Raw genomic sequence first — 17,631 nt, 5'->3', positions numbered from 1 at the left:
ACTCTGCAGATAATATTAGTAAAATACCACTTAAAACCTGTTATTTCAATATCTTCAGCAAATTAATGAGTATTTCTTGCCATGTATTTGAAATGTTACCTCACTATTCACATTAATATATAAATATTATTGTTCAGGCTTGTCAAAGAAATCTGAATTATAACACCATAAAAATCATGTCTAGAATTGCTCTGTTCTGTTGACCTCTAGATATGCAGCTACATAATTTTATTAATGTTTATACAAATGCCAGGGGATTGAGTTTTATTAGTAAAAGTAACAGATTTTTGAATGCATGGCATGTCCTCATTTGTAGCCGTATTAGTCCCTGGATGGAGTGTACTGAGAATAGCAGGTGACCTTGTCGTACCAGTGCATGGCTCTGTGCAAGGAAGGTGAGCAGTGGTTGTATTTCATCAGAGAAACCCATTACAAGATTGTGTTGATTCTTTAATTTGCAGGGTAAGTGCTTAGAAGGCTCTTTCTTATATAACTGAGTCTTCCTATTGAAGCAGTCAAGAACACAGTGAATTAAGATCTGTTAGTATGTGTTGTTTTCTTAAGACTATTTGAGGACAGTTCTATCTGATTTATTATATTTTTGAAAACCTGAGGTTGAATGAGATTAATTTTATTAATAGAGGGTAAAATTTATTGAATTTTTACCATTTTTTGGCATTGTACTGAGAACTTCACACACATTGGAGGCCAAAAAGTATTAGTAACTTGCCCAGAGTCATTTAGCTGCTAAGAGGTGAAATTTCAAACCCACTCTGCTTTTAAGAATGGCCTTTCATGTTATAACCTCTGAGGTTATTTGGGTACTAACGTAAAATAATGATTATCTGTATTTTTGTTGAGAGAACCATTTTAATCAGTACCCTCAATTGCTTAACTTTTCTTAGAGTAGACAAGAATATATACATTTTTATAGTAGAAATAAGGAAAAAGTTTTACAAAGTGTAAATAGCTGTTGGTTTATCAGGGGTGACATATATGTTATGCCATTTTCAGGTGTTAATAGTCTTCATAGGCCAATTTCTTTTATTTAAAAATGGGAAGGAGATAGGCATGATGAAGTGATAAGATAGAAATTGTAAGATAGAACTAATAGGAAGAAAAAGATAGTCTGGACTTTTAGAGGTTTTTCTAGGGTTAGGAAGGAGAATGTACAGAGGATATAACCAAATAAAAAGAACCAATACAAAAAGCAAATTATGTTTGACCAGGACAGAGGAAACTGCTATATAGGTTTTGGATTATGAAAGAAAGATTATTGGTATTTTATCATTTATTCCATTCCACTGGTAGTTTAATTTCACATGAGATGATTATCATAACATTTTGGAGCTGGAAGGGACTCTAGATGATCTAGACATAAGCTAGGCCCCACTCATCTCACTTTGCAGGTAGGAAACGGAGTGGTTATAAGGTACTTGGCCAAGGGCTCATAGCTCTTTCTTTAGTGCATAGTGGATCTGTTAACCATTGCTTTTAATTGCATGCTTACACTCTTTTCCCAAAATAAGGTTCCGGGCAACTTATTAACCTATCTGAAAATGAAGCTGAAGCAAATATATCTGTGAATACACCTGACTTGTGATTATTTTTGTATTAACATTTTTTCATGGTGTACATGTTTAAGGTGGTGGGTTGAAAGGAGTAAGTTGTTTAGATATTTGATGACTTTTTTTCTTCATGGGTTATGCATATATTTGATGTCTAATTATTGGCAATAAATATGTTTTTGCTTAGAAATTAGAAATATTGGATTTATCTGTGGTATATTTTAGGTTTGCTTTTCCTGTTGCTAAAATAATGTAAACACTGAAGTCACATTTTTCTCTCTTCATTTTTCAGTAGTATTATTGATTCCACAGAATACAGCCAACCTCCAGGTTTCGGTGGCAGTTCTCAGGTAAATGACATAGTTAACAGTATGTTTTAGTGGTACCATAAATATAAGCATCTGAGTTGTAAAATCATGACTGCTTTACTGGAATGACCTGTCATAATGACAGCTGTTTTGAATGCTGCAGCTTTGACTAGGACTCGAATAGCTCTGATGCATCATCAGGTATTCACTCATCAGTGATGAGCTAAAAAATGTTTTTAACATACTGGTAATGGTAACATCATATCTTGAAAGGAAAGAAATACTGTAAGAGGAAATCATGAATAATCAGTGCATTGTTTCTCTCAGGGATAAGAAAGTTATAATCTGTTGATGACTTACTCATCATTATGTTGAAACATTAAGCTTTTCTGCTGAAAGTAAACTACAGGTTTGAGTAAAATAGACTCTAGCTTCACCTATCTTCTAATTAATTGTATGATTATTTTGACTTTTACTCTCTTCAACTGTGATTTGGGCATGCTGATATTTGTCAAATGTAATTTTGCGGCTGGACTTCTGTGGGTTTGTTTTTTTTAACTTTTTATATTGAAATAATTTCAGACTTAGAGAAAAGTTACAAGAATGGTAAAAAGAATTATTTTATATCCTTTATCCAGATTGTCCAGATGTTAACCTTTGATCACATTTGCTTTATCATTCTAATTCTGTCTCTCTTTTATGTTATATATACACATGTAAGTTTTTGTCTGGATTATTAATAAGGTACAGACATAATGTTCCTTTACCTCTAATTCAGTGTGTATTTCCTTCAAAACAAGGATAATATCATCTTACATAATCATAAGCTAATTTTAAAATTCAAGTAGTTAACATTGTTATGGTGCAGGGGTGTCCAAACATTTTTCAGCGTTTTTCACCAAGGGCCATATGCGGTAAAATACACAAACACCCGGGCCACTCACTCAAGGTGAAGTACATATTGCCTCACCTGGTTTATTTAAGTAAACTAAGTATATTTTTGGAATTTGCTGCGGGCCAATAAAAAATGGATTGCGGGCCGCAGTTTGTACACCCCTGTTATAGTGGTATTATCTAATTCCTACATCTTATTCATATTTTACAAATTGGCCCTAATATTGTCCTTTATAGTAACAGGAAAAAAAATGAGGCATTTTTTAATGCATGTTCATTTGTCTATTCACTTAATGTGATAGTACAGTTATTTTTATCAAAGTGAAAAGACAATTCTTTTGGCTCACACAGCTTTTGTTTGTACTTTTCTTTTCCTACTACTTAGATGACTACTTCTCTTACCTTCATAGTTAGTTTGTGTAACTACTCTGCACTTCTTGTGTTATCTTTGTAGGTATGCGTGTATTTGGCCTATTCCTTTTTAATAGTAAGTTCATAGATGGGTTTTTCATCTATTTCTGAACAGCCATGAAAAGACTAGATTTGAGTGTAAGCATTGGAATTTATATAAAATAAAACTGTTAGAAATGTTAAAAAATACTGATTAAAACTTAAACATCGTGGGAGATTTTAAAATATAGGTCAAGAAGTAATTAAAGTAGTAATAACAGTAGTTAGGTAACATTTATTTTGTACTTGGTTTTTTTGAGTACCCACTATTTATCAGGCACTATTTAGACTTTGGGGATACATTACTGAAAACAAAAACAAAAACCCCTGCTATAACCAAGCTTCCAGTCTAGTTGGAGAGATACTAGCAGTAATAAAAATGGATTGCCTTTAAATAAAGAAGTCAGGGAGCAAGCCACATGATTACCTCTGGGAAAAAGTTCTAGGCAGAGGGACAACCAACAAATAAGCCCTGAGGTAAGAGCATGCCTCACATAGTCCAGAAGTCCCTTGTGGCTGGAGAGGCGTGAGCAAGGGATAGAAAAGTAGAAAGGAGGTAAACTCTAACAGGCCACTCCGTGCGTGACTTTCTGAGGCCATTAGAAAGATTTAAGGTTTTTCATTGAATGAAATCAGTTAAACTTGGTTTGATAGGTACCTGCTTTACTTTATACTTTGCATCAAAGGATATACATTATTGATACTAGCCCTCGAGCATTTAGAAAAATGGATTGAGTACATTCTCTATATCAGAACCCCAAATAAATAAATACTCAGACACAGACACATAAGCTGGAAGAGAGCAAACTGAAAATTCTTCTGAATATCTTTGTGTCAAAGAGTAGTTCTAGATGCTGCTACAAATGAAAAATAATGCCAGTGAAAATATTGCATTTCAAAGTTTATGAAATGTGATCAGAATTGTTCTCAAGAATTTATATCATTAAATGTATTGTAAGAGTGAAAGTAAATGAACTAGGCATTCAACTCAAGAAGCTGGGAAAGATTTATGATGGTAAATATAGAGAAACATACAAAAAGAGCCCATCTACACTAAAACATTTTAATATACAATTGAAATTGGCTGTTGTGTGGAGCAGATTATAATAATTTAGTGCTATGCGTACTACTAAAAATGACAGTCTTAATGAGATTCATAATTTTCAAGAAAAATAAAATATTTAATAGATTAAAACAATTGTAGAACAATTTAAATAGACCAAGTATCATAACTATTAATTTAATACAATTCCAGAAAAAAAAAATATCACAAATATTTTTTTAATGGTGTGCAGAGAGTGTTACTAACTAACTTTAATTCATTGGGAGAATGAATGATTCAGAGGTATAATAACTAAAATGACATTTACCCAATAAGTTATTAAAATGTATTCTAAGAGTGCTGTAACAAAAGGACCACAGTAAAAATTTAAAAGCCAACTGGAAACTAAGAGTTTAGCCTGTGACAAAGGTAGTCTATACAGATCAGTGGTGAAAGGGTAGATTAGTAAATGGTGTTGTCATACCAGGAAACCATTTGCAGGAAATTTAGCTTTCTATTTTATCACTTATAGTAAGAGTCCAGATCAGCTATATAATGGTTTAAATAATAATAGACTATAGAAATTAAGAAAGAAGCTTATATATAAGAAAGCACCATAGGGATGGCTGGTTAGCTCAGTTGGTTAGAGTGTGGGCTCTTAACAAAAAGGTTGCCGATTCGATCCCCACATGAGCCACTGTGAGCTGCGCCCTCCTGAAAAAGAAAGCACCATAAACAAAAATTTAAACCCAAACTGGGAAAAGTATCATAAGCCTGGTAGGTAGTTGATTTAATGCTTCAAAATTAAATACAAAAAAGCTTTTTATATCAGTTTAATATTTTTAATGAACGTTCCAAGTGGAGTAAAATAAAATAGCCAAAGCAATCTTGACAAAGAATAACAAAGATGGAGGCATCACGCTTCCTGATTTCAAACAACATTACAAAGCTAGAGTAATCAGAGCAATGTAATAGTGGTATAAAAACAGACACGTAGATCAGTAGAACAGAATAGGGTCCAGAATTGAACCTACGCGTATATGGTTAATTAATTTATGACAGAGGAGCCAAGAATATGCAATGGGGGAAGGATAGTCTCTTCAGTAAATGGTGTTGGGAAAATTGACCACATGCATAAGAATGAAACTGTACCACTATCTTACACCATACACAAAAATTAATTCAAAATGGATTAAAGACTTGAACTGAAGACCTGAAACCATAAAACTCCTAGAACAAAACATAGGTAGTAAGCTCCTTGCCACTGGTGTTGGTGATGATATTTTTGTATTTGACACTAAAAGCACACAGATACAGAAGATGTAGTATACACACTCACAAACTCACACAGTCATATTAATAATTCAGCCATAAAATAAATCTTGGCATTTGCAACATGGATGGACCTTGAGGTCATTATGCTAAGTGAAACAAGTTGGACAAAGAAATACTGGAAAATCTCACTTATGTGTAGAATCCTAAAAATAACAAAAAACAACTTATAGATACACATAATAGATTGGTGGTTGCCAGAGGCGTGAGTTGCCTGGTGGGCAAAATGGGTGAAGGAGATCAAAAGGTACAAACTTCCAGTTCTAAAATAAATAAGTCCTGGGGATGTAATGTACAGCATGGTAACTATAGTTAATAATGTTGCATTGCATATTTGAAAGTTACTGAGAGTAGACCTTAAGACTCACAAGAAAAAAAGAATTTATAACTGTGTGTGGTGACAGATGTTAACTAGAGTTATCGTGGTCCTTATTTCATAATACATACGAATATTGAATCACTTACACACCTAAAACAAATATAATTTTATATGTCAATTATACCTCAATTTTTTTTAAAGTACCAATAAAAGAGTATTCTTGAGGGAACCTAACTTTTATAAAATGTATGTAGGTACATGGATTATTATTATTATTATTATTATTATTATTACAAGTAATGGTGAAGAATATAATATTTACCAGTTCTTTTACCAGTGCCATTTCCTTGATTTGTGCTCAGAGTCCAGCAGTTTTATACTGACTTTGCTTTTGTATCACATGTACATATATAAGGACAATGAAAACCGCATATATAACCTCTTACTATTTATATTAAAAGTATAAACATACTTTTGATCTCACAGATATGCTGAAAGGGTCTGAGAGACAAGGGCTTAAGGACCACACTTTGGGGACCATGCTTTGAGAATCACTGTTCTAAATTATTCAGCTTTTTCCTTTAATGCCATTCATTAATCTGTTTTTATAAAAATGTGTGTTTATCAATTAATTTGTTTTATTATTTTGTACTTGGTCCTTGATCTTATAAAGATTACTTACTGTGTAAATAATTACGTTTTCATTCTGCATTGTTTCATTTATGAAATTAGTTTGGAAGGAAGGGGGTATTTATGTATTAAAAAATTTGTACATTTCAGTTAACCATACAGAACACTTCCAGCTTCATTTAGAGTAGGGCTCTCTTCTTAGTGGAATTGATGGGGAACTGTGCTATGGTAACAGTTACTTCTTTCATTGTATAAACATGGATTTTATTTATTGTTTGAAGATGTCATTACTTTTGTATTCTTGGTTATTTAAGTATGTGAAATGGAATATTCGTTCTGAGTGCTGCTTTCTGTATTTTCAATTTAATTCCATTCATTGAGAATCAATTTTTCATTAGTTTTGTAAAGATTTTTCATAATTTACAGGCTAACACCACATGATCATTTTGTATAACTATCAAGCTCTCTTTATATAGTATGCTATACACTTTTTATAATTATATGAGTTTTTTACTTCCTCAGTTACTAAATAAGATAGTTGCATACTTCTGTTTTTGCTGTGGTGAAATTTAATTATTTTTGAGTTTGGGAAGTATGGCCATTTTTCTTTAGAACTAATCTAGATAAACAAATGATGAACATTTTCTTTTGATTTCTAGCCATATTTATATCCTACCTATAAGTTATAGAGCTTACCCTGAGTTTATGTTCTGTCCGATTGGCCTTGTGGATTATCTGCAACCAATTTATATTCTCAAAACACTTTATCGCCTCACAGTTAGCATATTTCTGTTCATTTATATTAACGTTACTTGTGAATTTAATCATGAAGATGTCTGGCAATGAGCGAAGTGATACATATTTACCAACAGTTATGAGGCAACCTAGTTCTAAATGGATTAAAAAGGAATTACACTGAATAAATAAATACAAGAAAAGCTTAGAATAAAAGCAAAATAATTGTTAAAGGGAAATTTGCTATAAAATCTGAAAGCCAGACCAAACGGTGTTTTTGACTACTTCTTGTTTTATGTCATATTCCTGATTTTTGTTATTGTAATCATTCTCATGTTTCAGATTATGAAGTCATTTCTGTTTGTCCATGGAGCTAAACCCTTTTTAAAAAAATCTAGAGTCTTCCCCTTAGAAATGACAAAAAATATGTTGGTACCTAAAAGGAAATTTATTTTATGAATATGTAAATCAGAATCATAATTATAACAAAAGAAACTTATGAACTCAGCTCCTGTGTTAGCTACTGCAACGTGAATGGTACCATTCAAGTTACCCATGTGCTCCTAACAAATTCCATTACCCTGCTTCATGCATGTCCACAGGTAATCACTTTTCTGATTATTTGTTTATCAGTTTGCTCATTTTTAAAATAGTTTTACCACATGTATATGTACCCTATATTATTTGGTTTGGCTATATTTATATTTGGACTTTATAAAAGCAGTAGCGCAGTATGTAGTTTTCTGGGACTTGTGTTTTCAAAGATCCATTCCGGATGCCTGTGGCTGCAGTTGATTCATCTTCACTAATGTGTAATGTTCCATTTTGTATATTGCAATTTATCAATTGTCCAGTTTATACACAGTTGATATATTTCTAAGGTTTTTGTTTTTGCTATTAAGGTCGTCTTTGTATGTGTCTCGTGATGCACAGGTGCAAATGTTTCTCTAGATTTTGTACCTAGGAGAGGAAGTGAGGGTCATTGGGTATACACATCAACGCTTTTGTATTTTGAGATAATATCAATTGTTTTCCAAAGTCTTTTTTATTAATTTCAAACTCCCACCACAGGAGTATGCAAGTTCCAGTTTCTCCACATTTTTGTCAGTAGTTAATACTGTTTAATTTCTAAATGGTTGCCACTTTAGTGGGTAATAAATAGAATTTAATTGTGGCTTTAATTTGCATTTTCCTGTCACTATAAGGGCAGCATCTTTTCTTATGACCATTCATGTTTTATCTTTTGTGAAATGGCATTTCATGTATTTTCCTATTTTTTTCTATCAGCCTTGTTTACTTGTAGGAGCCTTTTTAAAACAATGTATTCAGGATATGAATAATTTGTACCTTATGTGTTGTTCATGGATTATGATCTTCAGCAGAATGTCTGTGTCCTGTATTCAGTTCTGGAAAATTGTCAACATCAATTCTTTAATTATTCTTCAGTCTTTTTTACTCTCTGGGTCTCTGAGTATTTAAATCTTATTTTGTCTTTTATGTCTCTTATCCTCCTCTTTATAATTTTTTGTCTTCTTGACTTTTAATTTTCATTCTCAGTAATTCTTTCTGATTTATCTTCCAGCTTGCAAATTCTCTTTTCAGTCTGCAAATCTCAGTTCTAGTACTTGTTCTTTTGTAGGTGTTTATCTGGAAGTAGGTATTGTCCTCTTCCTCTTTCCTCTTGTCTGCACCCTTATATTTTGTTTACTATCACCTCTCTGAGTTCACCTTCCTGTTTAGTTTTTTATCTGTTGTCTTTGGAAATTGTATTACTTTCTTGTGATCCAAGCACTTCTTTAAAATATGATTGTTACCTGCCGTCAAGTTTTAGCAGGGCTTTCATTTAGGGTTTCGTTCATGGTAGTGCCTTAACATTTTTGACTTAATGCATTTGTGGTACAGTTATTGGTGAACTTGTGTCATCTCAAGTTCTTATTATGTGTTCTATCTTTTTCTATGCGTCAAGCATAATAGATAACCATTTGTGGAAGAATTGTTTTATCCTTTCAGTTAACATGGTATATAGGTAACATTATGTACAGTTAACCCTTGAACAACGTGGGGGCACACATATTTTATATGTTGTGTGTATAATATACTGTATTCTTACAATAAAGTAAGCTGAAAATGTTACTAAGAAAATCATAAGGAAAATCCATTTACAGTATTTATTGAAAAAATTCTGCGTATAAGTATACTTGTGCAGTTCAAACCTGTTTTTCAAGAGTCAACTGTATTTTGTGGATTTTGTTTTGGGGGGAGGGTTTTTTTTTAATATTTTGGGTTTTTTTAATGATTTATATGCCAGTATAGTTCAGCTTCATTGTCTTTGTATGTATATCTGATTTAGTAATTCTGATGTTCTAAAGTATAAGTGAGACTATTTAGTGCATACATATTACTGCCCCTTAATCTAATAATCAATTTTAACTTAAATACATATTTTGTACAGTCAAAAACCGTTTTTGTTACTCAAAGGGTACAAGGCAACAATATAGGGATGATGAACAGTCATTTTTTTTTTCTTTTTTTAATTTCGGGAATTAGGGGAAGGGAAAGGCTCAGCATGTATGTTACAAAATGATAGCAAGTGGAAGTACCCGGCGTAGCAAAAATCAACCATCAAATAAAAAGTCCCCAGTGATGGGGGTCACCAGAACCCAAGGGGGCTCAGTACCCTGCAGTTCAGAAATGAGGGGAAGGGGTTAGGGAAAGAAAAGGTATATGCTTTCCTTCCCTCCCTCCCTGTAAATTCAAGATTTCACACAGCGCTTTGATTTCTAGCAGTAAACATGGAGTTACGTTTGTCCGTCTCCTATTAAACAATCTTGTGGCTACTTTGATGTGTTTTTTGCACCTGCATAAAAGTTCCCAAGTGACTTTAATATACATTCATCTTCCCTTTCTTGGTCTCCCGTTCCCACTTTCAAAATGGAAGGAAAAAGTAGTTTTCTTTTGATAATTGTTTTCTAACAATTTCTGCATATTAAAATTCTGAATTTTGGAATGGCAGTTATGATGGATTCTATCTTCATTTCAATTGGAGAGTTGAAAGATGCTTTTCATTTTGTTCTTGTAAAATTGGCCTTTAGAGCCTATTTTCACTTTAAAACAAAAATTCGAAAGTATGGTATAGGAACTATGGGTTTTTACCATTTGTAATTATGTTAATATGATGAACTTTTGCAGTTAGACATGAAAGCATTTGGATAGTCTGAGTATAGTTTGTTCTGAGTTACAAGTGTCTTTTCTCGTTATCACCTTAGACAAAGAAACAGCCTTGGTATAACAGCACATTAGCATCAAGACGGAAACGACTCACTGCTCATTTTGAAGACTTAGAGCAATGTTACTTTTCTACAAGGATGTCTCGTATCTCAGGTACATATTGAGGGCTTCTTAAAACATCTCACATTTGTATTTCAGATGCATTTCTAGCTTCTTCTCCTGGATTTATGGAAAGTCCTACTGTGTTTCCCCGAAAATAAGACCTAGCCAGACCATCAGCTCTAATACATGTTTTGGAGCAAAAATTAATATAAGACGCGGTATTATGTTATATTATGTTATATTATATTATATTATATTACATTATATTATATTACATTACATTATATTATACCCGGTATTATATTATATTACATTATATTATATTATACCCAGTATTACAATTATACCCCGTCTTATATAAGACCCGGTCTCATATTATAGTAAAATAAGACCAAGTCTTATATTAATTTTTGCTCCAAAAGACGCATTAAAGCTGATGGTCCAGCTAGGTCTTATTTTCGGGGAAACATGATATTCGTAAAGTAAAAGTCTGTGTTTTGGCGTAGTCCACCAGGCACTGCGGGTGTTCTTAGTGGTCTCAGAGAACATCGCTTCCCCATAGCTGTTTTTGTTCTTTTTGTGTTGGGGACTTTTTACTCTTTGTATAGTGAACTATATAAAGTAAAAAAAATCAGCCATGAATATGTAGCTAGAGCAAAAATAAGCTCCATTCAGTTGCCTTCTGTTCAACATTTACTAAGTTTTAAGCAGTGTCTTCTGTACTAAGAATAAAAAGATATAAGAACTGGTTCTTATTGTCAGTGAGTATTATAAATTTAGTGGGAGACAGCAACAGGTAAATGATTCTATGTGATATTGTATGTTATATAAATATGTAAAGGGTATTATGAGAATAAAGGAGAGCATCCACTAATAGCTGGGAGTGAAAAGGTCAGACCAGGTTGAAACTGGGACGTGTAAGAGGGAATAATCACTGGGGGAATTCAGAAGAGTTGTATTTAATCAAGGGTAGTATTAACTAAAAAAGGTAAGTTTAAGCGAAGCATAGTTAGAGGAAATAACTTATGTACAGACATGGATGTGATAGCATAGGACACTTTTTTTGCTTTTTGTTTAGCTTTTCTCAGCATCTTTGCTCGCCAATGAAGTTGGGACACTAATACCAACCATATAGGTTTCTTTTCTTTTTCAGTTTTTTTAGGTGATACATGAAAATACAATGCTTAGTATAAGTTGGGTGCTTAATCAGTTGATGTCATTAGTAGTACACGTGCTTAAAATGAGAGCCACCAAGGGAAAAAAAATGTCTGATTTTATTAGTTGTTAAAATTTTGGCCTTGGTTTCCTCTTTAATAGGTATGTTTGTATTATAATCTACACATTGCCAGATCCTTTGCACAAATTTGCCTCGGGATTGGTGGTAGAGAAAAATATATATATATTAGATTTACATAGCATTTTTCCTATTAAGACTAGGAGAAAGCCAAGCTTTGTTGATAAGTGTATTTGAAATTAATCAACAGGTTATTACACAAATGAAAGCTTTCATTTTATTGCCTGGGAGTTCCATCCTCCTCATGAGCCTCTGTAATAGGCTGTAAACTGCATTAAGAAGCTGTTAAATTGAAAGTGGTCTGAGACCTACATTCTGATTGACAGACAGTGTGTGTTAGCCCTTTCAGATGTTATATGTTGGTACGATGTCAAAATACAAACACAGGCAAGTAGTAGACATTAAAAAAAAAAAAAAAAAGTTAGAGAGATTGTGGTAGGCTACTGTTATTAATAAGTTTTAAGCAACCAGCAGCATAGGCATGCTATGGGATAGTAAAGGTAATCACAAACCAATTTAATTTATTTTGGGGATGTAGCTTTCCACGAAAGTAGAATAATAAGACCAGGAAGAAGATTAGATTTTTATTTTTGAGGGCATGGCTATATTGTGGTTACTACATGTTTTCCTTAGTTTTTAGGGATCTCAAGCTTATCAGATGTGTACATTGACTCCACTAATTATATTGCTGAATATGAAGTTCCCCCTAGATTCCTTGATTATGGACATTTTAATCTCTGTGTAGTGGGGTACCTAAGAGTTTGATTGTCCTTTTGTATATTTTCAAATGAGATTCCACCCCACCCCATCCTGCCCCAACTTTTATTTTCAACTATGAAACCGAAAGATGAAGATTTAAGAAATGAATGCCTTGGACTCTTAATTGTAATTGAAAGAGGAGGTAAATTATAAAGCATTAGGAGGGAGAAAAGAGAGATTGAATATACTTTTACAAACTAATCTGTAATTAGAACAGGAAACGTGCTATGCCAGAAAATACATATGAATGTACATCATCAACCAACCAAGCAAACAAAATCCTACCTTTTCATTACCAGATAAGTGAAATCTAATTCCTGTACTTTCAGATAGTGAAATAACTATTTTTAGTGCTTTCTTCATAACTTCTATTGAAAATAGGTGTTAATGAGTGGTGGTATGATGTCCAGAAGTTCAGCTACCCTAGAAAAGAATTATGATCTTCAACAGAATACACATTCCTGAATGCTTGTGAAATTTATGTACTTAGGAATGGATGTCAAAATGTGAAAGAGTAGATTAGCATTAAAACAATTTTTATAGAATATCTAAAGTAACTGCCTTTCCAGTAAGTATTTACGCATATTACATTACACGGTTTACAGTAGTAGGATTATATATAAAAATAGCCAATTAACTGTTACATCCAAGCCACTTTGTAATACAGTTGATTTTTTTTGAGAATCGATTAACTGTTACTACACTTTGTAGTATCGTTAATTTTTTCCCAATAACCTATGTTTTATTTATAATTTATAGAATTTTCTGAGAATATTTATATGCAGCAGGAGCTTTATCTCAGTAACATTATGATATCGCATGCTAATTAGGTTTGTTACTTTTTGTTACTTTTGCTGGTTTTAGAATGGAAATATTACCAAACTGGACCCTTTTAAAATAGGTTGTTAGATGAATTTGCTTAGTGTTAAAATATTTAAAATGTAAAATATCAGGGACAAAGCTTACTTAGTTTCCTCCAGCAATTGTGTTTCTTTATAATAATTGTTAGATAAATTTCTTGTCAACAGTTATCTTCAAAATAACCTAATTTTCTCCAGAAAAAATAATTTTTATTTATTTTATTATTTTATATATATATATATATATATGTGTGTATATATATATATATATATATATATATATATATATATATATATATATATTCTTTTTTTTTGTGGGGGGGGGAATATTGGGGAACAGTGTGTTTCTCCGGGGCCCATCAGCTCCATGTCATTGTCCTTCAATCTAGTTGTGGAGGGCGCAACTCAGCTCCATGTCCAGTCACTGTTTTCAATCTTAGTTGCAAGGGGGCGCAGCCTGCCATCCCATGCGTGAATTGAACTGGCAACCTTGTCGTTAAGAGCTTGCACTCTAAGCACCTGAGCCATCCTTCCACCCCTCTGGAGGCTCAGGGGCAGCTCTTTGTCTTCAATCTAGTTGTGGAGGGCGCAACTCACTGGTCCATGTGGGAATCGAACCGGCAACCCTGTTGTTCAGAGCTTGTGCTCTAACCACCTGAGCCATGGTGTGTATCATGTACTACATGATACTTAGAATAAGGAAGAAGGTACGAAAACAGTGTTGTAGCAGGCTTATTTCACATTTCATTCTAGGAAGCTAACTAATTATGTTGTACTTTTCAGTTTTTGGAAAGGAAAATACAAGTCCAAACTTTAAGCAGTTTTGAAAAAATGATTTTTTTATTCATGCTTTTACTGTAGACCTTTTTCTAGATTGGAGAATAGATTAGCTGTATTCTCAGGTCCTTCATAACTTCATTTTGAGATTTAAATTCCACATGATTTAGTTACTAATACTTTCTTGAAACGGACGTTACTCAAAGTGTACAGTGTCCTCCTAGATGGAATTATTATTTTCCACATTCTACCCAGACATTTGAGTGAAACTACATTGTTTGTTTTTGAGAATTAGTAATTCATACATTGCAGTTTCTACTCCCTTTCAGTAATTGGATTTGAAATACTTCAAAGTATGTGAATAAGTATTTTGTTGCCTTTTTACTAAAAAACCAATTATTTTTTGTCTTAATTATGTTATTATAAATTGTATTTTGACAGTAAATAAACATGGGCGTGCAGATGTGTCCTTGAAAACATGTTCCTTCAAACTAACAAATTCTATATCCGGTATATATGCTCCTCTCTCCACCCTCACTTTCTTCATTGTTGGATTTTTGTTTTAATAGATAATATAATTTCTCATGATTTACAGGTACTATTATTGTTTTTCCAAGAAATCACTACTTTAAAAGACAGAGACTATCTAGTATATTTTCATAGGTGTTGAAAGAGACAGTGTCTCAAAGAACCACTAAGAAATTTTTATTGAAATTAAATGTCAGCTAATTAATTTGAGCATATAAGTCTTTTTAAAATACTTTTAAAGAATTGTTTATATTTAGAAAATAATTTTTAATCTGTGGCTATTTCCCTTTGACTTATGTTGCAATTCAATTCATTTATTTATTTTTTTGTTTTCGTTGTATAGATGACAGTCGAACAGCAAGCCAGTTGGATGAATTTCAGGAATGCTTGTCCAAGTTTACTCGATATAATTCAGTACGACCTTTGGCTACACTGTCATATGCTAGTGATCTCTATAATGGTTCCAGCATAGTCTCTAGGTAAGTATTGGGCTGCACGCTTGACTTTTCTTTTGCAGGAGTATTTAGAATTTAATTGGATTTGAGAAGCAGTTACAGTGTTATGGTTAAGAGTCTGTGTTCTGAAGTCAAGTTGCCCGCCAAATTTTACTTCTGTGGTCTTAGGCCAGTTTCGAATCTCTTTAGCCCTCAATCTCTTCATTTTTAAATGGACTGATTCATAGTATCCACCTGATAGGGTCGCAGTTTGTGTTCTTATAATGTCTTTGTCTGGTTTGGTGACAAGGTATGCTCTCCTCATAAGTGCTCCTTCCTCTTCAGTTTTCTGGATGTGTTTGTAAAGAATTGGTGTTATTTCTTCCTTACATATTTTGTAGAATTCCCCAGTGAAGCAGGCTTGGCCTTCAGTTTTCTCTGAGGGAAGATTTTTAAGTACAAATTCAATTTTTAAGATATGTAGGGCTAACGAGGTAACCGTTTCTTTTTAAGCATTATTTTTGGTTTTTATGTTTCAAGGAATTTGTCCATTTCATCTAGGTTGTTGAAGTTATTTGCATACAAGTGTTCATTCCTTTATTTTCTTTTTAATATTGTTAAATTCTGTAATGATATTCCTTCTCTCATCCCTGATGTTGGAAATTTATTTCCCTTTATTTCTTTTCCCTAATAGTTTGTCTTAGAAGATTATCGATTTTATTTATCTTCTCAAAGAGCTAGCTCTTGATTTATTGACATTCTGTATTTTTCTGTTCTCTGTTTCATTGATTTCTACTCTTTATTTCCTTTTTTCTGCTTTCTTTAGATATAATTTGCCTTTACCTTTTTAGGTTCTTAAGACAAACTGAAGTGATTCGTTGAAACCTTTCTTCTCTAATATAGATATTTGTTTTATAAAATTTCCTCCATTTACTGCATTAGCTGCATCCCACAAATTTATTTTTTCCAAAATTTTTTTTATTGTGGTAAAATACGCATAATATTTACCATCTTAACAAGTTACTGTTCAGTGGTGTTAAATACATTCCTAATATTGTGCTACTTTCACCACCATCCATTTCCTTAATAATTGACATCTTGTAAAATGGTTCTTGGTGTCCATTAAAAAAATAACTCATCTCCCCCAGTTTTGGCAACCACCATTCTATTTTCTGTCTCTGATTTTGACTACTCTGACTATCTCATGTAAGTGAAATCAGACAGTATTTTTAATAACATTTCTGAAAGAAAAATTTCCAAAATTCAAGGTTTATTAGGCAGGACAGATGAAGACTAGTAAGTAGCAACAAAAGAAAATAATATCCAAAGAATTGAAGGGACTTCAAAACTTTCACAGATTTTTTTGCTTTACCTAGTGTCTCACATTCAAACACATCATTGGTAGTAAACTTATTTTAAAGGCGTTTACGTTCTCTCAAAGCAGGACATTTAATGAGGAATTTCTTTGGGGTAGAGGGATGTTAGAGATGACAAATAATGTTGAATTTGGTGTATTATTTTATTACATTGCAGAAGAAATTATTCTTACTGTAAAATTGCAAGAAATATGTCTAGTGTTGGTCATTTATTGCAGTAAGAATCTCACTGAGAGAAAAGGCTGATCTAGAAACTTTGCTTTTAAAATTTTTTCTTCACTTACGTATAATTTGGGATTAATACCATACTCATAAGTCCACAAGGTGGCAGCATTTGTTTGCTTTGACAATATCTCAACTAATTAGACAATAGACATGTATGGATATATGGATATAGTGAATTTCATAGAGAACTCATCTTTCATACAGGGATGATGTCACTTTCACATTTTCTTAAATTAGGTATTCAGTGGCCTCTAGAGAGGAATGGTTTTAAAGTATAGTTTAAATTTTGAATACTTAGTAGCAATGGCTATTTCTTGAATTCTTGGTTTGAATTTTACATGCCTAGATTGTTATAGTTAAAATTGTTATACACTCCATTTGTACTTTAGAGATTATTTGAACATTTTTGCTTCTATTTTCTCAAATTTTTGAAATAGAATCACATCAGACATTACTAATTTCCTAAGAAGAAAATGGGTATATATTGTGGCATCCATTGCTGCTAGATCAGTCACCACTTGTGATGTAGTGTTTGATTACTTTTGTTCAGATACCATTGTAAGTATTTTACAAGACATTGTCAATATTTCACTAACTCATTTAATCTTTATATAAACCTTATGGAATAGGCATTGCTATTAATCCCATTCTACAGATAAGAAATTAAAGTAGCGAAAAATCTTCTAACTTGTCTAAGATCAACGCAATGCTGGTAAATGACAGCTAAAGTTTGAACTAAGGCATTCTGGCTCCTGAGTTCTACTGTTCTA

The 17,631-nt window shown here is 32.7% G+C and overlaps 1 protein-coding gene across 5 annotated transcripts in view; it reads left to right on the top strand.

Annotated features, from left to right (window-relative positions):
• Positions 1-17,631, top strand: part of COP1 (COP1 E3 ubiquitin ligase) — a 115,240-nt gene that overhangs the window by 55,281 nt on the left and 42,328 nt on the right. For all 5 annotated transcript variants that reach the window (XM_019727875.3, XM_019727802.3, XM_074322298.2 and 2 more), the window contains 3 exons: positions 1,861-1,918; positions 10,545-10,659; positions 15,170-15,305. In XM_019727875.3, the coding sequence (XP_019583434.1) occupies positions 1,861-1,918; positions 10,545-10,659; positions 15,170-15,305 (309 nt within the window). The remainder of the gene's footprint in view (positions 1-1,860; positions 1,919-10,544; positions 10,660-15,169; positions 15,306-17,631) is intronic.

This window comes from Rhinolophus sinicus, chromosome 11 (genome assembly GCF_057876585.1).
Source record: "Rhinolophus sinicus isolate RSI-liver-muscle chromosome 11, RSI-T2T, whole genome shotgun sequence".
Taxonomy (NCBI): domain Eukaryota; kingdom Metazoa; phylum Chordata; class Mammalia; order Chiroptera; family Rhinolophidae; genus Rhinolophus; species Rhinolophus sinicus.
The sequence above is the reverse complement of the archived record's forward strand: the minus strand, read 5'-3'. Positions and strand labels throughout refer to the sequence as shown.